The sequence below is a fragment of the Sceloporus occidentalis genome, unplaced genomic scaffold (genome assembly GCF_023333645.1).
Source record: "Sceloporus occidentalis isolate IW3139 unplaced genomic scaffold, rSceOcc1.0.p SCAF_89, whole genome shotgun sequence".
NCBI classification, from domain to species: domain Eukaryota; kingdom Metazoa; phylum Chordata; class Lepidosauria; order Squamata; family Phrynosomatidae; genus Sceloporus; species Sceloporus occidentalis.
This window is the reverse complement of record NW_028317069.1, coordinates 677208-699844: the sequence shown is the minus strand read 5'-3', so window position 1 is coordinate 699844 and position 22637 is coordinate 677208. Positions and strand designations below refer to the sequence as shown.

The 22637-nt window shown below is 40.5% G+C and overlaps 3 protein-coding genes across 4 annotated transcripts; 2 read left to right on the top strand and 1 right to left on the bottom strand.

The window, feature by feature from the left end:
* Window positions 1-597: 597 nt before the first annotated feature.
* On the top strand, window positions 598-8145 carry LOC149284657 (signal recognition particle subunit SRP54-like). 2 transcript variants are annotated; one of them, XM_089496258.1, is made up of 15 exons: window positions 598-675; window positions 963-1054; window positions 2191-2275; window positions 2403-2507; window positions 2670-2736; window positions 3067-3124; window positions 3280-3430; window positions 3802-3950; window positions 4347-4447; window positions 4853-4939; window positions 5360-5433; window positions 5714-5822; window positions 7344-7514; window positions 7843-7938; window positions 8054-8145. In XM_089496258.1, the coding sequence occupies exons 1-15, from the start codon at window positions 598-600 to the stop codon at window positions 8143-8145; spliced, it is 1515 nt and encodes a 504-aa protein (XP_089352384.1). The 2 variants fall into 2 exon arrangements, with proteins under 2 accessions (XP_089352384.1, XP_089352385.1); XM_089496259.1 differs by lacking the exon at window positions 7344-7514.
* Window positions 8146-10018: 1873 nt separating this feature from the next.
* On the top strand, window positions 10019-14285 carry LOC149284656 (protein FAM177A1-like). The gene is made up of 5 exons (XM_089496292.1): window positions 10019-10033; window positions 11152-11334; window positions 12216-12282; window positions 12614-12711; window positions 14079-14285. Exons 1-5 carry the CDS (start codon window positions 10019-10021, stop codon window positions 14283-14285), a joined length of 570 nt encoding a protein of 189 aa, XP_089352418.1.
* A 2770-nt stretch (window positions 14286-17055) lies between these two features.
* Window positions 17056-21631, bottom strand: LOC149284655 (serine/threonine-protein phosphatase 2A regulatory subunit B'' subunit gamma). The gene is made up of 13 exons (XM_089496414.1): window positions 21583-21631; window positions 21135-21256; window positions 20943-21047; window positions 20505-20617; window positions 20094-20191; window positions 19777-19847; window positions 19381-19513; window positions 18958-19013; window positions 18790-18865; window positions 18350-18486; window positions 17732-17869; window positions 17440-17499; window positions 17056-17244 (listed from the first exon to the last, which is right to left on the bottom strand). The coding sequence occupies exons 1-13, from the start codon at window positions 21629-21631 to the stop codon at window positions 17056-17058; spliced, it is 1347 nt and encodes a 448-aa protein (XP_089352540.1).
* Between the last annotated feature and the right edge of the window lie 1006 nt (window positions 21632-22637).

Sequence of the window (22637 nt, the reverse complement as noted above, 5' to 3'; positions counted from 1 at the left end):
GAAAACCGAATTGTCTCGTTAATCCATCTGTCGTTATTTCCTGTGGTGATTTTTACTTCTCTCTTGCTCTCTCGCATTATATATATATATATATATATATATATATATATATATATATATATATGCCACACACAATATTGTAAGTATAGAGATACTTTACCTCTGAGTATAGATTTCTTATATAGTAATAAAGTGTAGTTTTGCTTTGTGCCGTACATTCATTTTTTTTTCTATATCAATTTTTGGCAGATAGCAACTAAAACCTAGAATCTGACAGCAGATCAGACCTGTTGGGCCCATCTAGTCCTGATGTAGAGACTTGGTCCTTAATCCGTTGTTGATCTCGTTTTAGATAGAAGGCATATGCCAATCCCATATGTGGTGTCGGCCTCTACCACCTCAGACTGCTGTTCCATCCCTGTATAAACTCCCATATAACCTCACCACTGAAGTGTTTGCATTAAAGGTTCTCACGTCTGATCTGTTCTACTTGCGTCGTATTTTGTAGTGTTAATTGGAAAGAGGATCATAGATAGAATGCGATATACATCTGTTGTTTGTCTTGTTTCAGGTTTGGTGTAAATAAAGGAAGCCAAGATGGTTTTGGCAGACTTGGGACGGAAAATCACGTCGGCCCTGCGCTCCTTGAGCAATGCGACGATCATTAACGAAGAGGTATGATGTTGCCGTGGAAAGAAATACATATTTTTGTAATGGTTAAAATGAAGCAGATATCTGTAATTCTAATTATTATTTGTCATGTCCTGTTCGCCCGTTGTACAGCGCTTCAGAATATGAGGTTGCCGGATACAACCATAAATACATTTTAATATAGAAACCCTTTTTTTAAACTTTTGTTTGTTTTTATTATGGTGTTGTGTAATAATTGCAGCAATTTTAGCTCCAGATACAGGTTTATTTTATCGTATAGATATAAAGATGTACGGGTGTGTTGTTTCTAGGTGCTCGGTGCTATGCTGAAAGAGGTATGCACTGCTTTACTGGAAGCCGATGTCAACATTAAACTTGTCAAGCAGTTAAGAGAAAATGTCAAGTAAGTTATTTCTTTTTTTTGTTGAAATTGACTTTTTCAAACCACTTAATAGTTTCTAAAACTAGAGCATCAGAGGCTTGGATATAACTCAAGGATGTCCAATTTTATGTTTCTATACAAACATTGCTTGGCTCAAAAGTTTTGGGCTACCTATGCTAATGTTTATAGTCCCTCCATCTTCACGCCGTGGGGTATTGTAAGGATTTCAGAATGCAATGTAGTATTTGTTCTGTAATGCCAAACCTTTCAAGAGGTCAAAAGTGAGGGAATACCAAGGTGATAAAATGTTATTATTTATGTAGTGCCAACAATTTACGCAGCCCTTCATACAATACATATATTCACTTATGGGCTTCTGTGCTTTGAGGTGTATAGTCGGTGTTCTCTGGGATCCTGGCTGTCGGCTAGCTTCCCGATCCGTAGACCTGGTATCTCGGTTATTCAAGCAGTTGTGCCTTTTTCTTTTCCAATTATGCCAAGGTGTTTTCATTTTAATATTGATCTTCCTGAGAGAGGAAAGAAAAAACCGACGAATCTCAATTTAGTTGATGTAAAATCCAGAGCTTTATCTTGGATTGATGTGATCTTTTGGAAGCCCCAGTAGTTAAATCACATTTGGCAATCTGGTTGATTAGATGTAGTCGCTGCCTAGTGCCTCCGCTGGTGTCTGTAACCATTGTGCCTTCACGCACACATCGGCAGCAGTCCTTTATTATACAATCTATATCAGGGAATGTATCTTCCATAACCTTGCCGTCACATCACGAGACTTCAGCGGACTGAAACGTAACATCTGTGCGTGTCGATATGTCGTCTTTAGGAGTGGGCCTGGAAAAATAACCCATCAACCTTACTGGTCAGGATTAAAAGCTCACTAGCCCAGTCTTCATTTGGTCAAAACATTGATGTCAGTGAGCGTACCACATGAAACTTTCACTCGCTTTACATTTTCTTCCGTTCTTGGGTACTACAACTGCTGCCTTATGCGCTCCAAAATACATTTAAATGTTGGTTATGAATAACACGCATCAATAAGACACGTAAATGGCATGTGAGTGGGTATTCAACGAGGCAAGAGCATTCGATTGAGCTAACTTGTGATTTTAGCTGTGCTAAATAGGTTTCCTTTTGTTTAGGTCAGCTATTGATTTGGAAGAAATGGCATCTGGCCTAAATAAGAGAAAGATGATCCAACATGCCGTCTTCAAAGAACTTGTCAAGGTAAACCCCATCCTTTGTAAGCGTCTCAAAGGCACTTGGTATGATAACATAGATTAGTATCGTTTAAGAGCTGGCGCAATCATTATTGAGGATAATTATGGTAATATTGCTGTCTATTTTCTAACAGTTGGTGGATCCTGGTGTTAAAGCGTGGACTCCTACTAAAGGCAAACCAAATGTCATAATGTTTGTAGGTTTACAAGGAAGTGGAAAAACAACCACGTGTTCAAAGGTAAGAGAAGCCGGAGCTCTAGCTTAAACGGATGAATTTCTGTTTCATTAACTACACGTATAAATGGCCTTACAGTGGAGCTCTGATCGGCTGCTGCTTTGCTATTGTATATGGAAGTTTTTCATTTGTGTACTTTATATAAATCATTCTTTCACTATACAGCTGGCATATTACTATCAGAGGAAAGGCTGGAAGACATGCTTGATATGTGCCGACACATTCAGAGCAGGTATGTTTTTATATTCTTTTGTCCTTTCATCAGTTTTAAAAGTTTGATCCAATGAGACTGATTCAAACTTCTTATGCTGACATGTAAATTTATAGTATGTATGTATGTATGTATGCAGATTTTGGTTTGACTCTTAAATAACAAACCTATCAGTATTTATTGCAAGCTTGATGATGATGCTTTTTCTCCCAAAAAACTCCATGATCCCATCTCTTTACTACAGAATGTACCCTTAAGACATCTACATCAGCTGTTGAGTATTAACCATAGCCACGATTCTGATGTTATACTGTATGTTGATAACACGCAGGATATCATTTGTGTTCATAGGAGCCTTTGATCAGTTGAAACAGAATGCTACGAAAGCAAGGATACCTTTTTACGGCAGGTAAGCCTGACAAATGCCGCTTGCTGTTTCTACGCAGCACATCTTCACTTTTCCAGGAAACTCACATCGAAAATTTGGACGTGCAAGAAAATTGGCTTGAATTAAGTCTTTTGCAAAAGGGCTCAGTTCCTTATACTTGTTTTTGTTCCATGCAGTTATACAGAAATGGATCCAGTGAACATTGCATATGAAGGTGTGGAGAAATTTAAGAACGAAAACTTTGAGATAATCATTGTAGACACAAGCGGACGTCACAAGCAAGAGGATTCTCTCTTTGAAGAAATGCTTCAAGTTTCTAATGCCGTAGTAAGTGTTATTGGCCGTGTTCTAATTCTGTTTTATTTGTCGATTCATACTGATCAGTGTTTAGTTTAGTATTTTGATTGCCCTGTTTCTAGCACAAGTGTATGTAGGAACATCAGATCATGTGATCAGCATACCCACCTACCAAACCATATGGTAGATGAAGGATGCGTATGGTGTAGAGATGTGAATGGGGAGTATGTCTTCTGGCTGCATATTTATTCATGCGGCCCGAGTAAATGTCTTACACATACCTTAAGGAAGTGATAGCTGAGCATTAATGCATTTCTCCTACTCTTTCACTGTTGGCTTTTGTTATAATAAATCTGGAATCTAATAACTATTCATGGTGTTCATGATCCTTCCAATTTCAGCAACCTGATAACATTGTGTATGTGATGGACGCCTCCATTGGACAGGCCTGTGAGTCCCAAGCCAAAGCTTTCAAAGACAAAGTGGATGTAGCTTCTGTTATTGTGACCAAGCTTGATGGTCACGCAAAAGGAGGTGGAGCGCTTAGTGCGTGAGTACTTTTCTTTAACAATTTTTTTATATATATATATATATATATATATATATATATATATATATATATATATATATATATATATTACACACACATTGTTTCCTATAAATCGGTAGGTATTCTGAACCTTTAGTTTTATGATTACTGTGGGGGCCTCAAACTTTTCCCCTGTAGAGCAGTTTGTACTGAATTGTAATGGCTATATAGAGCACAAAATAATAAACACGCCTCATTCGGTTTTTGTACATAAATACATGATGAAGCCTGCATGCAGCCTTTACTCTGATCTTCTACATTATACACGTTTACATTTTGTTTCACTATAAAGGCTCTGCAGCCTGAGGCTAAACTTTGGGGGCTAACTTCCCGCTCCACATTTTTTCTTTATTTCAGGGTTGCTGCTACAAAAAGCCCTATCATTTTCATTGGAACTGGAGAACATATAGATGATTTTGAACCATTCAAAACACAACCGTTTATTAGCAAACTTCTTGGTGAGCAATCTAAACGTTTATCATTGGCCGGTCTGTATTACTCTGGTAACTTGCAAGCCATGAAGAACCAGGACCCTCTTCTTTCTGTACCAATATATCTCATTTGCTGTATGGTCATTTTGTATTCTCCTTTGTTGTAATAGACCTATGGAATCCGGTGTCGTAATAGTTGACGGACCCATTTGCTTCTATATAAAAAGGTGCCAGTGAAACTGGTGGTTATTTGAATGAGATGTATTATGTTTTTTATTTTATTACTGTGGGTATATAGATACTGCACTGAAGAAAAGTGAGATTACCCAATAACAAAATCTAGTGTTTGGTATCTCGGTGTTCTGCTGTGATGGTATGGTTTTCATAATGGTGTATTTTATCGCTGCTTTTAACATTATTTTTCTTCCTCAGGAATGGGTGACATTGAGGGTTTGATAGATAAAGTAAACGAGCTCAAACTGGATGACAACGAAGCCCTAATAGAGAAACTGAAACATGGTAAGGATGTTCAGAGCCTACATAAGCACGTCCTTAAGACAGATGTGCTATCTGCTTTCAGTATATAAATGTTTGAGGGGTCTTTTTCTGGGAGCCGTTGTGTGTGTGTTACCTGCCCAGCCTTTCACTAACATTTTCACGTATGTTGGCATTGTGCAGTTTGACTTGGTATAAGGGACTTTTGAGTTTCTGTCGGAGTTGAGCAAGGGGTATCGACCAGCACTTCTAAAATGCTGCAACAGCCCTGATGACTCTACATACGTAATACCTGCCTTCACATAAAATAAACGTATAATTTGTCTCTATCTGATCTGCAGACTGGGATTTCCCAATGGTTGTGGCAGATGTATTGGTATTAGGTACATTATGGAAGAACTGTTAGTAGTAATGGGCTTTTCTCTCTCTGTTTTATGATTGTAGGGCAATTCACCCTCAGAGATATGTATGAGCAGTTCCAGAATATCATGAAGATGGGTCCATTTGGCCAGATCCTGGTGAGTATCCTTTTAGCTTGTTCCATAGCACTTACAGTGAGTATATGTGCAGCTGACAAGCTGTAAAGTCCACCTGCATGTACAACCGCATGGATCATGCATTGGATAAAGCTGCTAAGGAGGATTTGGGCTTCTAAGACATTTATTAAGCCTTTGTGTGTTTGTTCCTCGTGATCAACGATGAAATTGTTTTTAAAAAGCCTGGGTGAAATGGTTTTGAAAATGTAATGCAACTATATATATATATATATATATTAAATATCCTTTTTTTTGTTGCTAGGGAATGATTCCTGGTTTTGGCCAAGATTTTATGAGCAAGGGGAATGAACAGGAATCAATGGCTCGACTGAAAAAACTCATGACCATTATGGACAGCATGAACGATCAGGGTAAACATTAAATGTGCGGTGGGGCAAACCAGCACTTTCATTCGGAATGACGAGCTGCCAACCCTCCTGGCAATCATTTTCCCCTCTCCCAGCACGAAATGGCTTTGTAACAAGATTGTTACTTTAGGATGCGTTTTGTGCCAACAAACATGTATTTTAAGCCAATAGCTTAGGTACATACACATGCTTGATGTCATGTAGACGGAGGGCCCTTTTCCTCCTGTTAACCCCTTCAATCCCCTATAGACGTACCGGGACATCCAAAAAACGCCCACTAAGAAACCCTTATGGACGTCCCGGTACGTCCAGCCCTTAGTGCAGCGTCAGGGACACATCCCTGCCGCTGCACGGGAGACCAGGCTGTCATTTGACAGCCTGGACTCCCCACTGACAGCAGAAGCCGGCTTTGCCGGCTTTCTGCTGTCCGATCTCCTGTAACAGCTTCCGGCATGAAAGCCGATAAGCTGTTACACTGTAAACTGCCCGATCACGCATTCCCTTCCGGGTTGCGTCACTGCTGACGTAACCCGTAAGGTCATCGGAGGACAGGATATCCCCTGCGGGGATATCCTGCCCTCCGATGAGGCACAGAGAACACAGTGTGATCGGGGCAGGGGAGTGAGAAACCATCTCTCTCACTCCCCCTCCCGTCCTGTAACAGAAAACCTGGGGGGAAAAAAAACGGTTAGTCATTTAAAAATAATAAATAAATCATTAAAATAATATAAATACTAAAAAAAAATTATGTGAGCTGTGATGTCACTGTGACGTCACTGGCATGTTCAGGAAGTCCCTAGGAGGACCTCTAACCATTACTGTGTTAAAAAATTAAATAAATAAATAAATAAATATATATGAGAGAGAGATATAAAAAATATAAAATTAAAACAAAATTAAGTTATATAAAAAAAAAGATAATTAAAAAAATTCTTAAAAAAAACCTTACTTCCCATTGCCCTAGCATAACATCTAGCCAGTATAACCCTCCTGCCCCCGTTCACAACCCCCAAACCCGTTAAGCCATAGGCATAACAATTATACAAAATTGTACACCTTATAGTATGCTCCCTGGTGCTGGGAAAGTCTGGAAAATCTATATAAATTAGGTATTTCTGAAATCAGGACACCTGAATTGATAAACTTGGAGGGGATTTTCCATCACTTTACCTAAGTTTGTGAGGATTCAGAGGGAAAATGTAAAAATAAATTAGTTTATTATTCTAATCTTCACTAGTTTTTACTAAATTTCTCATTCTAAATTTTCAGCTAATCATCCAACTATGGTATCAAACGAAAGCTCTATCTCTCCTTGAAAAAACAATATATAGTTTACATGGGTACACTACTCACAGGAACAGAGAATAATCGCTAAACCGACATACCCCAAAAATGGCAAAATTGCTCTGGGCTTTGAGGTACCAAAACCCCCTGGGATTGAAGGGGTTAATGGAATACATGTGTTGGGATTTATTTTTTTCAAAATTTGGTTCTGTTCACAGTAACAATTTGCTTGTTCCGCAGAGCTTGATAACACTGACGGCGCCAAGCTCTTCAGCAAGCAGCCCGGGAGAATCCAGAGAGTAGCCAGGGGATCCGGCGTGTCAACAAGAGATGTACAAGAACTCTTGGCGCAGTACACAAAGTTTGCACAGATGGTTAAGAAGATGGGAGGCATCAAGGGACTCTTTAAAGGTAAGAAGGCTGTATTTTCGGTGCGTCTGGCGTCTCCACAGGAAAGGGAGCGGAATTGGAGAAATAATGGATTTTGGAAAAGCAAGCAGAGACTGAGGTCATTGTGACGTTGCTGTCAATTTATACAATCAACTCGGTTCATCATTTTCAAAGTTTGGTCTTTCTCGTTACTATTGTTTTTCTGTCCTTTCTAGAAACGAAAGTTATGTGAAAACCAGTTTAAAACAGTTTTTAACGCCTTTAATACAGTGTAATCGTGCGAATTCAGAGAACTCGAAAATTGCCAAAGAAAATGAGATCTTATCTTTTTTTTTTTCTTCTTATACAGGAGGAGACATGTCTAAAAATGTAAATCCTTCACAAATGGCAAAACTGAACCAGCAAATGGCCAAAATGATGGATCCCAGAGTTTTACAACACATGGGTAAGTCATAAAAAATGTTTCATATAGCGGATACTGTTTGACAAATAATGCATTTTTAAAAGGCCTTGCAAGTAGTGATTGCAGCGGATCATCATGTCTGACAATCTTGTTTTAGGTGGCATGGCAGGTCTCCAGTCCATGATGAGACAATTCCAACAGGGAGCAGCCGGCAACATGAAAGGAATGATGGGATTTAACAACATGTAGATTCTTCTGTAACATCTCTGCTGCCTTCCGGGCTGCCATGAACTGCAAAGTAGCCCTATTTATTTTGCAAGACCAGGAAAAGCAGACCCCATCAAATGTGGTCTTTTTAAAATTGTCACCTTGTTTTCCCTACAATATTTTATAACATCCATAATCAAATAATATTACGTCATTTTTGTTCTTACCCCCAACTCCCCTTTTTTTTTTTTCTGACCATTTTTGACTGATAGAATGGGAAAGCAAATAACCTAATTTAAATTATGCAGAGAATCACCTTTACATTCTGGAATCGGAAACAGTGCTCTGATGTAAACACTGTCCATGGGTAGAAATTGGAGGATTACTTTGTACGGACATCCAACTGTTGTGCCATTTAATGGCAGTCGGCCTGCTGTAAGAAAAGAGAAAAATAAATTTATAGATGGCTGAAATTTGATTACGCTTAAGGTTTGTAATACTTCAACATCCTAAAATAAATATAAAGCATTACAACGGGAATGGACTTGTGAGGGGGCATCGGAAGCCTAAATGCGTCGTTGGCTTCGTTCTCTTTTATACAAAATATAACGTGCAAATAGTAATTCAGCTTGTTAGTTTTATTCTACTAAGTTAGTATTTTAAGGGGTGACCACCTTGCTTGTTGCCTGCACATCTGTGTTGTGCTACCACGACGGATGACTTCCTTTTTCCTTGTCCTTACACCAAACATGGCTGACAAGGATTAAAAGGGCAGTGCTCCTGCTTGCACTGTCATTGACGGTGTCTTTCGGTGAAAATTCTTCAGTTAAAATCGTCGTAGGATCTGAATATGTTTTGGCATCTAAACAATGCATTTATTAAAACAAAGGACAGCACGTTTCCCCTTATACCTGTAATTGTGTAAAGTAGTTACTAAAGTCCAAGCTTTTTTATCCGAGGTATGATGCAAGTGCCCTAGTCGTGCTGTACATTCCGACAGTACTTAAATTGTGGCCATTTGGTGGAAGGGAGCGCACGCTCACACTCCCACATGTCAGACCATAGTCCTGCTGAACTGTTTGGTGTCACCATAACATCACACCATATTGTTTGTCGTATTATACGTAAAACCTTCTGTTTAATTATACTATGTACATAATATCTTATTGTCAATTGGCAATGTTTACGGGGTTAGCGAAAGAAGAGCTTTAATTCTCATGGTGCTCGTCAACCTCTGGGCACGCTGCTGGCGTTCTTTGGCACTGGATGCGCATGACGGGAGGATAAATGGCTGCCCCTTCACAGCGACCAAAACGGTATTCGCCAAAGGCAAATATTTAGAAAAACCTCAATTGTTGGTAAACATTATCTTTGTATAGTACAAGGTATGGATGATTTAGTTGGAATGAATAGAAAATACCAGAAAATGGGCAGAAAATAGCTGTATTCAACGATCCCAGTGCTCAGGAAATGAATAGTACTATATGCTGTTTATATATCTGCAGTTATTAGACTGCTTTCATCTTATGCGCCTACACATAGGAAACATATCCACTACCTACTCCTTATATTCCTATAATGTATACAAATTATATCTATTATATATTTGTAAATAACATTTTAATATACGTTGCCCATTTAAACACATTTTACTTCAAACAGTGGATTATTTATTGCCAACGGCCACCTGCCACTTCCTGTTTGCGTTCCACACCTCGGATTCAGCTAATGAGACGCGGTACGAGGCGCTCACCAAAACGAGGCTTGGGACGCGGGAGTGTTCCTGTGTCAATTCCAAACCTTCGTCCACAGGAACGAAACGCAGGAGGGTGATTTCCGCCCGTGTCGTTGCCTGGCAGCCCGCGGCAGCGCACAGACAGGGAAGTTGTCCGTTTTATTTAAATTGCGCACAGACATGGCGACTGGTGAGGTAAGCTTCGGGGCCAAGTCACCTCAGATATTTATTTAGTATCCTACCTGTCAGTAATGTCTGGACACCTGTTATTTTGTTTTTGTGTTTAAAGCTCTGCTTTTATACATTTTGCAAGTTATTACATGAAATTGTTTCAATGACCAGACTTTATGGGACTGTAAGCATCATAACATACTTTGGGCGTATGTATATATAATACCGACAGGGTGGTAGTTGTATTGAACAGCCTCCCAGCAGAAGAGGTAGAGGCTAATAGAGAGAGAGCGAGAAATGTATGTATGAGAGAGAGTGTAAAGGGGAGGGGCTTGGATTTAACACAGTGTGTGATGGCGTCACCGAAGCAGTGGCCTCGTACATCTCACCTACCAGATGTTTCTTTTGTTTCAACTTTGAGCCTCAATTTAAATACCATCCCAATTACAGGAAGTTAATGTTTAATCTAAGCGTTTGATTGGCCTACTAAAAATCAGCCTTTCCGGCTACAATAGTCCTGTGCAGCGTTAACCCCGTCCGTGCTGGATATATCATCCATGTTATTCTGATGGCCAAAATTTAGACATTTCTAAGTGACCCCAAACTTTTGAACCCTACTGTATGATGCCATCGCCGCGTTCACGGATATCTCTGAGCGCATCCCGGCGCAAAACGTTTCATCAAAAGCCCCGTTTATGGCTTGGCACGTCTTCCTTTCCCTTAGGTTTTTTTTTTGCTTTAGGGCAATAACGATAAGCAATGGCGCTCGCTTTACGGCCATGGCGATTACGGCCAGGGCAATACGCACGAGATTACTCTTCATATAAAATTTCAGTGGCTCCTGATGCATAATTACCATACGGAGCCATTAACTCTTCGATAACTGTCTTGCTATGTGAGGCAGCAGTGCAACTTCTTCTGTTTAGATGCTTTTACTTAATATAATCAAGGAGCCTCTATGAGTATTTAATACGCTGTAATTCCACTTAAAATGAAAAGTACTATGATGTCACGCTACTTCAACCCATAGCCTCTGTATTCCTAAACGGGGCAGACGTTAGAAACATTTAGAAAGGTTACAAGCCGAAGTGTTTTAAGCAATAAGACTCTTATTCTGCTCGTGATCGCTGTGTTGATTACAGGTTCTAAGTAGCGGTACCCGGGAGTTTGAGAGCGTGGAGCTTGGCGATATACACAAGAAGACGAAAGTGCCGCGGAGGATTATCCACTTTGCCAGCGGTGAAACCATGGAGGAATACAGTACCGATGAGGAGGAGGAAGAGGAGGTGCAGGAGAAGAAGGATCTTCTGCCATCCATGGACCCAGTAGGTGGAACCTAACCCCAGGAGGAAGATTTGTGAATAGTATGCGATGGGGTGTAGAGAAGGCAACGCAAAGAGAATGGTTCATTTTGCCAACGTTGGGGCCATAAGAAGGAGGCCTTCGTCAGGGCTAATGAATAGGCTCTGGTGGAGTCCTACGGTGCACGGTTCCTTTTCGTGTTGTCTTCTCACTTTTGGATCGATCAGGAGATCAGTCATTTTTCTCACGTCACTTAACTTTGTGCACCAACCAAGCTTTTTGGGGGGACAGTTATGGGGACTGAGAATGTAGGGATGACGCATGCATCCTTGGAGCTCGCATACCCTGCAAAGACCCCTGTCCCCCTGTCTTTACTTACGCTGTAAAAATGGACGGACAAAAACCATGAACCAAGAGAAATCCTTAAAATGAGATAAATCCAGCTTTTTTTCATACTGGGTTTTATTCCATGGGACCCCCCTTTAAGAAAAATAAATTAGCAATCTAAGAAGGTTTTAGTGATCGACACACGTTTGTAGGGGGATCGGAGAAGCTAGGCTGCTGCTGATGTACTTTGGGTACTTTTATAAACTGCTACTTATGAACCAGTTGGGATAATTTGTAAAATTTGATGGATAACGGCTTTCTTGGGTACCCACGTTTGGTGGCTGGGTGTGATGTTGCTTTCATTGCTATCATTCTCCTTCCATGTAAGAAATCGCGAGCCTTTGTGTTCTATGTAACATACAGTAGAAGGCTTGGAGCCTTAATGGTGTTAGCAGAGATGGAAAGATCTAATAGTTTAAATATGGATCAGAGTCGCTGACAGGACCTAGATGAACGTGTTTCGTTCTCATGTTAAGATGTTTTTTTATTTCTTGTCTCTCTGCTTCCCCCCCCGCAGTCCAAGTTAACCTGGGGACCGTATCTCTGGTTTTACATGCTGCGAGCTGCCACCTCGACGCTCTCAGGTAAAGAAGGTTCAATGAAAATACCAAAAATGGACCCATTCTGACCTTTGGAAGTTAATGTGGAGCTTGTCTCGCATTTTAATTGTTTTAAATGTGAGCCATTCCTGCTCTCTGGTGGGCAAAGCCTATATTAGTAATAACATCAGCTCTAGTAATTGCTCTGAACCATATTATGGTTAACTTACATTTAAAAAAATACTTGAAGTACTCCCAAGATCTTTGTTATAGAATCATTCCGGCTAAGGGAACGTCTGTCTGTCTCTTGGCCGTCATGCAGCGATGTATATGGTTTTAAGCATAGACCTAATGAATGCTTTTTCTGTATTTCCAGTTTGTGATTTCTTGGGGGAGAAGATAGCTTCGGTTCTGGGTGTGAGTACACCCAAGTACCAGTATGCTATCGACGAATATTACCGGATGCAGAAAGAGGTAACGCTAATCCCCAGACTAAACATTTCATCGGCTCGTTTCCTTTACCATTTCCCCGTCATGGTAGATGGTCAGTAAGGACCCTTTTCTTTCATGGAAGGGACAGGGTGTATATGAGGGGGGGGTATGGGGCAATACGTGTGTGACCATATGTATTATTTTGATAGCTTTTAATATTTCTCAGGGAAGCTACAGAGAATGTTTAATTTGTGACATCTCTGCTCGTGGATGAAGTTGTTAATGTTCTGACATTCTTCTGGATGTTATTGTAGACGGGCAATCCAGAGATGGTGCAGAATAAGCCAAGGCCTGGGCCAGACTTGCCCAACGGGCTCCATGTTACCCAAGCGGAGGAGGTGTTGTAGCCAACTTGGCTCTATCTTACTCTCCTCCTCTTCTCACTACCTCGGCTGTGCCAGGCATTGTCCTGATGCCCGCCCTGGCTATTTTATTGTTCTGTTCTTGTCATTGAGTCAGCTGCTTGTGTTCTGCTTAACAGCGGCTCATTGTAAGGGAATGACTTTGTCTTTATATTGTAAGGGAATGACTTTGTCTCTGCGTATTGTAAGGGAATGACTTTGTCTCTGCGTATTGTAAGGGAATTACTTTGCGTCTGTGTATTGTAAGAGAATGGCTTTGCGTCTGTGTATTGTAAGGGAATGAGTTTGTGTCTGTGTATTGTAAGGGAATGGCTTTGCGTCTCTGTATTGTAAGGGAATTACTTTGCGTCTGTGTATTGTAAGAGAATGACTTTGCGTCTGTGTATTGTAAGGGAATGACTTTGCGTCTGTGTATTGTAAGGGAATGACTTTGCGTCTGTGTATTGTAAGAGAATGGCTTTGCGTCTGTATTGTAAGAGAATGGCTGTGTCTGTGTATTGTAAGGGAATGGCTTTGTGTCTGTGTATTGTAAGGGAATGGCTTTGCGTCTCTGTATTGTAAGGGAATGAGTTTGCGTCTGTGTATTGTAAGAGAATGGCTTTGTGTCTGTGTATTGTAAGGGAATGGCTTTGCGTCTGTGTATTGTAAGGGAATGACTTTGCGTCTGTGTATTGTAAGAGAATGGCTTTGCGTCTGTATTGTAAGAGAATGGCTTTGCGTCTGTGTATTGTAAGAGAATGGCTTTGCGTCTGTGTATTGTAAGAGAATGGCTTTGTGTCTGTGTATTGTAAGGGAATGGCTTTGTGTCTGTGTATTGTAAGGGAATGGCTTTGTCTATGTATTGTAAGGGAATGGCTTTGCGTCTCTGTATTGTAAGGGAATGAGTTTGTGTCTATGTATTGTAAGGGAATGGCTTTGTGTCTGTGTATTGTAAGGGAATGAGTTTGCGTCTGTGTATTGTAAGAGAATGACTTTGTGTCTGTGTAGGTGGAGGAAGAGGAGGAAGAGAATGAAATGTCGGAGCAGGCAGAGCGGCAGTACCAGGAGCAGCGCAGCCAGCAGCAGAGCGAAAGCAGTGCTCAGACGCAGCAGCCCGAAGCCTGCAACTCTTTTGTGAACATCAGCTTTGTGATAGAAGGAGACGATGCAGTCAACCTGTCCCAGAAGCAGGAACTGTCAGCCGTCCCCACCTAGGGGACTTTACTACCAAAGCTTCCCGCCTGAGTCCAAATGGGAAACCGTTCCTGCCAAAATCTTCGGTGCCTTCCCAACTGACCTGATAACAGCATGCAAGGTGCAGTCTTGTTTAATAACGCAGATTAACAATTCCTTTTACCAGACCCAGAGAGATCCTATCTGAGAGGACTTCCAAGAGCACTTTGGGCATGGGCAGTCTCATAAATACCACGATATAACTTATTATATAAAGGTTTTATTTAAGTCGTATGAAATCCTGCCAGTTTCAGGTAATTTGGTTTGATAGAAATATATTGGTTTTTGGTATTCATATATATGGAAGCAGAGTTATATGTGTATGTATGGTTTCTGCGATAAGGTCAGATGTGCGTTCCTGTCTTCAGCTGTTCCAGATGTTCTTTGCTTTTTGTTCTTTGTTTCAAGAGTAACTGTTGCTCCCTGACACTTAAAGGTTCATTCACTAAAGCTGATGTTTGCAGGCGTGTTGCAGTTTCAGCTCACTTACGCACTATGCAGGGCCAGCTTACCCATTTGTCTGGCTTTGCCCTTCACAATTAATATATATAATTAATTCACAGAGATCTGCCCAGCCTTCCGTTGCACCCCCCCTGTGTGGCCTGTTAAGCACGGGGAGCTGCCACACCGAGGGGTCTATTCACTAAAGGGAGCTTTAAAAGGAGAGTTGTGTTTCAGCTCCTTTTACTTCATTACATGTTGTGAAGAGGCAACCCAGTGACCTTCTTCTGCAGGAAGAGCTTGGCTGGCCTTGCATAAGGAACAGATCATTCAGTGTAGGCTCTTGAAAGTCCCCTCACCCGTTGACTTATACATTATACAGGGCCAGCCGAGCCCTTATTAAGGAGAAACGTGCCAATGCTGGCCCTTCATAATGAATAGCGAAATGAGGAAAAACCACATATAGACACCATGGAGGCCAGGAGCAGTCCACACAAAAAAAATGAGCGGTGTTTTCCAGAAAAAACCTTCTGATTTAATGCATCCACAATATGGCAGACTTCTTGTAAGTCATGCAGTGCACAGGGCCAGCTCAGACATTCGTTTGCCCTTCATAATGCATAGTGGTCAAGGAACTTAAATGTTCAACTGGCCTGGAAACTCCCAGTTTAGTGAATAGACCCCCGTGAGTTAAAATCGTTAACATTTCTGCAAACTTATTTGCAACTTTTTCCTAGTTTTGCTCAGATTATTGTTGTTCGTCTGATGCCCTGTGTGTCAAATGGGGCCCTTGAATCTTAACGTCTACGGGTCTCCTCGTTAATAAGTTCCACTGTTCTGTTTCAGAAAATAATTCTATTTATAGATAAGGTTATGTTTGAAATGTATATTTTCACAGTAAAGTGTGAGGCTGAAAGCGATGTGATCCAGCACAGAGAAATATGATGTCTTACCCTGGGGAAGAAGGTGAAACGTAATACTGAAAAGCCCATTTTCCCACAATTTATAATTGTATCTTCTCTCTTAGTTACCAGCCACAGATTTATATTAATAAAACACATTTATAGGTGTTGGGTGCCCATTAAACCTGATCCGAGTCTCGTCACACGGATGTGTGGTTGGGTTGTTGTGCGGGGAAGCTGGTGGCATCAGCTTGCTGTCTCCACCAGCAGCCACCTTAGGAGCCTTAACTCTCGCGCGGGTAGAGGAAACGCGAACAGAAGCGAAATGAAACGGATCAAAGACTGAGCTGCAGGCTAAATCTGTAAGGTGACATGTTTGTATGGGTCCCTATTTCACTGGCCCGGAGCACTTCTACGTTGTTCTATGATCTCTACGGCAGCCGTGTTGCTCTGTGGCAGGAGAACCTCGTTGTTAAGATGGCTCTTCTAAAGGGGGGCAGTCAAACCCCGTCTCCAAAATGTTGACTACATAATACACTCCGACATTGGGTTCCTTGGAGACATTTCATATAGTTAAAGCCATTGATAGATAGGTAATTGAGGCTGTATTATTTATTAATACAATGCATGTATAATTATTAAACGTGTGCTTTTGGGGGGGGTATTGCATACAGACCCTGGTCTTGTGAGACAGATTGTCAATGATTATATATTGCGTGCCTTCTGGTCCTGCAGAGCTAATCTCTGAAACGAGAACGAACTTGGCTTTATTTTCTACCCAGCAAATAAAAACATCTGCTTTCTGTGAAATAGCCCGGCCTATGATTTCAATGAGAATATACCATTGCTTTCCTGTTTTCTTTCCGATTGTAATCGATCGCGTGAAAATCTGGCAAGAGGTGTAGAGAGGGGAAGATCACGGCCGGTGCTCGTCGTTCTGTCCCAGCCCAGCCACGCATTAGCCTATGAATAGTTACAGCCAGGTAGTCTGTCTCAGCGGCCGTACATATTAAATTCTTTATGAGTTTATTAACAGGAAGAAAAACAAAAGCAGGGAAACGCCAAGCATCAGTTTCTTACTGAAAGAGTCCATAGTCCAGAGTAAAACTGAGAGGGCAGAAGGTAAATGGAGCAGCTTCCCATCAGAAGCGGTAGACGAGAGAAAAGTGAGAGTGTAAACATGAACGGGGTAGGTCATCAAATTCTATGAAATGTATTACACATTATTAATAAATACATTGCAGGAACAGCTTGACAGCCCAAAGCACTTGGGTGTGTTATTTACAACATTCAGCCCTTAAAAACCCTTTTTCGCCTCTTTTATACAAAATGATACCACCGTTGCTTTTATGTCCCTGGTGATGGCAGAACATCAATAAAACGTGGATCCAGAAAGGGCAGATCGCCCATTACGTATCGTCTAGTTCGGTCGGGCTCTCCCCATCGTTGGCCACCAGCACCTCTCTGTTCTCGTAGGTCCAGAAGCCATTAATATCAATGAGAATGCTGCACACCGTGTCACCCTGGCCACTCTGGATCAGATCCTGGAGGGTAATCCGCAGAGGGTCTTTGGGCTTAACCATGTCAAATATTTCATCCTAGCATTTAAAACAAATTGCATGATGTGATCTCACACAAAAAACGAAGAACATCTTAACAAAAAAAAACAAAAAAAAACTAAATTGCATGTTTAACATTTACAATCCAGAAAATGTTTACTTTCAAACAAATCTGGAAATGTTATTTATAAGACGGCCACTCGTACATACAGAGGAATTATCAGAGATATTCACCTTCACATCCTGAAAGGAGACCGGTTCCTGGTTGTGGATTTTCATTTGTTCCTGGATATCCTGCCATAGAGCAGACAAAAGTAGATTATCCTCAAAATCTTATGTTTTTCACATACATTGCAGGTCTATTCACTAAATAAATCTAAATGTTTGTTTTTGTTTGAAATCCGAATAATTATTCTTCCACGATGGGGTGAGGAGAAGGGAAAGAATGATTTGACTTATGCGTACGGGACAGATGCAGTTAAAGTCCTAAATGAAGCCAGTGTCTGTATGAAACAATATGACTTACTCGGAAGAAGTAGTTAAGAGAGAAGACATTCAGACAGCCTTTGTTCTCAACATCTAGAAGCTTGAATATATACTGTAAAGCTGCCGGCTCTTTCCTATTCTCCAAAGCCAAAACAAAATCCAGGTATGTCTTGTAATCCTAAGGGGGAAAATTATAATAAAAAAAGCAATCACTTCACATAATGTTCCCGTAGCTTAGATAGATGGGTTTGATTCACTAAACTGTGAGAGTTAAGGTTAAAATGGGGCGAGGTGTAACATTTGATCTCAGTGACTACGCATTATTAAGAGATAACCCTTAAAGAGGTTCCCTGGGATCAAGGACTTGGCTGGCTCTGAAGACCGCATGGTTAAAGGGGATCCGTCGCTTTTCCCCAAACCCTACAGCTTATATTTCGGTATATAACAAACATGTAATAACGTTTATAATGCATGCGTCTGACTATTGACAATAGGGATTCATAGCATTTAGTATGGTACGAGAACCTAGTTTACCGCCGGATAAATTGCTTAGCAGATTCATTTTAAGCGCCAGCCTGAGATTTTTTATTATTATATAGAATTTACTCTGTTTTGCTTATAACTAGAAGACACTTTATCACCGATTCTGGAACCTTACCATCTCTCCATCGTACGTCAGGCACTCCTGGAAGACTCTGTCTAGGAAGACACTGGTCAATGTTCCGGTACCATAACGCGACAGCTCCTCTTTGCTTAACATCCCATTGTGATCCTTGTCTAAATTCAAGTACTGTCCTGCATTGCCATAAGGAACAAAAAAGGTACACACAGCAAAAAAAAAAAAAAACAATTGATACGGTTTCGTTACAAACAGGGATGTTTTCTTGTAACTCAAAGAGGATCTTGCTGCATAACCAGAGCCCAAAAACTATGCACTTAATTGTAGACCACAGCTTGAGGGGGGGGGCTTCTCCCTTAAATACTTTTGTCCCCCAACTTTGGACAATGCATATAAAAGTACCAAGCATCATTACATAGTGTCCTGTCAATAGAGGATCGGGGTGGCGGGTCTGCTTTCAACGAGCCGACGCCACTTACCATACACTCTTAGTGCAGATGGAGCAGAGAACCAGTTCGATTCCTGACTCTCTTTTGAAAGTTCCTCATCCCGCAGCTAAAAAGGATAGAGGGAAAAAAAATAAATCATGAGGATTTTAGAGGGAAGCACATGCAGGCATGTATATTCTTGGTTTAAAAAACACTTACCTCTAGCAGATCATCCAGGAAGCTGCAAGCCAATATATCTTGAATTTTTATCTTTCCTAAAACACAAGAATTTTCGCTAGTTATAAAATATATATAGTCAACAGAACGGGGAGACGATTTTTCTTATGGTATATAAAACCTGGGTTTGTAAAAAATGGTCACAGATCCACTACTGAGCCATATGGTCTAGTTTCATAAGCAAGAACGAACAAAAATGCGTGCAGAAAAGGCTCACGTTTTGCATCTTCCTTAGTTTCAGATAAATCAGCGGAAGGAAAGTATTAGGTGAGTTGGACGCAGTAGAAATTAAGTTACCTGCAGGAATAGTGGTTTTCTTTAACCCTTTTACCTGTAACCTTGCTTTTATTTGTGTTGCCATACACCAGAGGGTCCTGAAATGGTGAGACCTTGATATGCGGTTACCTGTTCTCAGTGGATCAAGGAAGAAGAAGAACTTTCGGACCGCCGTGCACACGTAGAAGGAGTAAAAGGATTTTTCCAATCCGTCCAGCTGCGGCAGAGTTGGAATAAGCTCGAGGATATAGTTCTCCAAGTCCTGTCCGAAAATAGAAGAACTTCTAAATAGCTTACTTTGACAAAGGTAAGGCTCGTGGCAAATTATAGCAAAACTGAAAATTTGGTACACAGTACTCTGAATAATAAGGGAGGAGAAATCATGCACATGCTGTAACAAGTTAAGATGCCTGCCCTTATAGACGATAACATGGGCTAATTACACGCACTGAACATGAAACACGGACAATTTATTTATTAAGATGACAGATCCGCTTTAATAAAAAGAATGAAGAATGTACATACCGATTCTCTGAGGTACCCTTGTCCAGCCACATCATACAAGCTTAACCCTATCCTGGTCTGGTGCAGCCATACTGCAAGAGAGGAAGCAGTACGTTAACACAAGAGATGAAGTCCATTGGATTATACGCAGTCAGTTTTATTTCTAAACCAAACGTATCCATTAGACAGTCAGTGAAATGTGATTGCAAAGTTAAACATCTTCTATAGCCTTAATCATGTGACTGATACGCCATAATAGGGTATTATAAAGATGGTACTTGGAGCTTGCACTTATATGGAAAATTCGTTTTAGCAAAAATAAGTAAATCTGGACTCACCCTTTCGCATGACGTAGTTGAAAAATTGCATAATTGAGATTCTGCCATAGGGATCATTGTGGATAAGTTTGCTAAAGACTTTTGGGGTGAAAAATGGACTAAAACAAAACAAAAGAATTATTAAAGCAGAAAGCAAGAATAGCTAATATTAACCATCTGTCTAATTAGTAGTCAATGGACTCTATTTTTTGTAACCCAATACATTTTGGGCTTTGTTATTGTAAATAAAGTTTCATCTCGTAAGGACAAAGATGGGAAAAAAAAATTTTATTTTATTTTTTATAATTTTTGTTGACGTTGGCTTCTGATGACTTGGTGTCATCGGCCTGATCTACCATTTGTCTGTAGATGCAAAATAGTACATTCAAGCTACATTTAAAGCTATATTCACAGACACCAAAATAAACTCACTTGCACTTAAGCCCGGCCTTTTCACCCACAGTTATGAAGTCTACATAGTTGATCATGGCTTCCTCTCCAAACAAAGGTGGGGACTGATGCTTGTCCAGAAGGAACCACAGATTCTGAAAAGCAAATAATTCCTTAAATACGTGTTTAGGTTTTATAAATAAAATTAAATCTGCAAGTTTTTGGTCTGTACTCGGTAGCACAGACGTAAACGTTAAGACTTAATGGTTTAATTACAGCAGTAGAAAAATCCTTTTAAACAGCCTTTAATATGCGGGCAGGACGCTTGCTTTTTTTTCTCATTTTACTATTTTTTTCCTAAACGTGTTCATTATTTCTGTTGTGATCCAAATGAGTGTACACTAAAAGGTTCTGCAAGCATATAAGTCAGGCGATACCCTGATCCAGAGTCCATCTACTCATTCTGAATCCCATTTCTACCTGCAGTTCCTCGTTGTCTAACAGTTCTCTGCTTTTGCGCTGCAGAAAGACGGCTCGAGATTCCTCTCTTAATTTCTGCTGCAACACTTCATCCTCAGCTGGCAACTGTGTCAAAAAAAAAAAAAAAAGATCTGAGGATTAGACTAGGGCTAGCATGAAACAACCTCTGATCAGTGTGTTTCCAGTACTTACCCTGTAATAGAATCGAGGGATGTTTAAAGCGTTGAATTCTTTATTGCCACCTTTCCACTCTGTGTAATATTTTGTGAAGAGCTCCATTTCTTCATCCTTCATCTCCTGCTCACTTCTTTTTTCTGATCAACACAAAACGTATTATATACCGATTATCAAGGAATGGTATGTAATTTCAGTGAACACATTTTAAAGACCTGTGAATCCAGGTGGTAAATTTAAGATGTTCTTAGATATATTCTTTTCTCATCTGGAACCCTGGCATATGGATTTTATGTCATCTAAACAAGCTTTAGATTTTAATACATAAAACCAGAACAGGTGAGAGCCCTTCAGATCAGACTTGTCTCACTAGGAGTTTACACGACACGCGTGAATCAAATTATACATACGGAATGTACCCCAAGCTCGAAAATGACCCAGGTCAATTATCTTTATGTCGTCTTACCTTTGTGATCTCGCTTCAGTTTCTCCTTTAGGCTTCTCTTCCAATCCATCCTAGTGTTTGTTAATCTGCAAAGCATAAAGAATATTGCACACACATACATTAAACTATATAACAGGGAATATTTCATATTTCAGGCTAATGTAGGCTTATAGTCCCTGGCAGATAGAGTACTTGCATGATTGCATCTAGAACAGTTACATTCTGCACAAAATTGTTATATATATATCATACATTATAATGCACATATACAATACCGCTGAAAAGTTTGGGGTCACCGAGCTTGTTTTTATGGAAAACAAGGACATTTCTGGCTATAACATAATTGAAAAAAATAGACGGATCATTTACCTTTCAAACTTGGATCAGTGCTGTTGGAACACAGGAGTGATAAAGAACCTCTTTACTCCCATGAAGATATTCCATAAAAAAAAACTGATGTTTCCAGCTACAATACAGCATTAACCCTGTCTGCACTGGATTTCTGATCCATTTCATGTCATTTTATTGAACAAAATTGGCTTTTCTTTCCCAAACAAGAAAAGTGACCCCAAACCTTTGAACAGCAGCTTATTTACCTGTGTCTTTAATCAGGGCAGCACTTCACCAGCTCTCTCAATGGCACTGCATCAAAATAAAGCCCTCATGTCCTCAACAGAAACAGCCCCTAGAACAAGGTGATAGATGGGATGTTCTGACAATCCCTTAAGTTTTGTGCCTTGCCCATTCTACCCCCCGTGTAACCGCTACAGTAAACGCAATGTTACTAAGGAACAGCACAAACGTCAACTTCCTCTGACAGGCTGCGGATTTAAACGTCATATGCCTGCGACACAGGTTGTGGACAGTCGTAAACAATCTCTGCTTTCGCGACCGTAAGCCGGATATACACGATAGCCACCACAGCCTCACGGCACATGCGTATTACAGTTCTAAAGGGAACGTCACGTGAACGCGCTGCTTGAAATGCAAACGAGAGCTCGGATTGGTTAGTGGTCTTTGGCGCACCGGAAGTGCTTGCCTTCTTGTCATTGCCATGAGAACGTGTGTGAGAGAAA

Excerpts from the sequence above, each read along its gene's own strand:
- LOC149284656 (XM_089496292.1), top strand. Across the intron at positions 12,283-12,613 it reads TGCCACCTCGACGCTCTCAG|TTTGTGATTTCTTGGGGGAG; the intron begins GTAAAGAAGGTT and ends CTGTATTTCCAG. Across the intron at positions 12,712-14,078 it reads ATTACCGGATGCAGAAAGAG|GTGGAGGAAGAGGAGGAAGA; the intron begins GTAACGCTAATC and ends GTGTCTGTGTAG.
- LOC149284657 (XM_089496258.1), top strand. The coding sequence starts at position 598 with ATGGTTTTGGCAGACTTGGGACGGAAAATCACGTCGGCCCTGCGCTCC. Across the intron at positions 676-962 it reads CGACGATCATTAACGAAGAG|GTGCTCGGTGCTATGCTGAA; the intron begins GTATGATGTTGC and ends TGTTGTTTCTAG. Across the intron at positions 7,515-7,842 it reads CATCAAGGGACTCTTTAAAG|GAGGAGACATGTCTAAAAAT; the intron begins GTAAGAAGGCTG and ends CTTCTTATACAG.
- LOC149284655 (XM_089496414.1), bottom strand. The coding sequence starts at position 21,631 with ATGGATTGGAAGAGAAGCCTAAAGGAGAAACTGAAGCGAGATCACAAA. Across the intron at positions 19,514-19,776 it reads AAGGGTACCTCAGAGAATCG|GACTTGGAGAACTATATCCT; the intron begins GTATGTACATTC and ends ATTTTCGGACAG. Across the intron at positions 17,870-18,349 it reads TGACGTACGATGGAGAGATG|GATTACAAGACATACCTGGA; the intron begins GTAAGGTTCCAG and ends TTTCCCCCTTAG.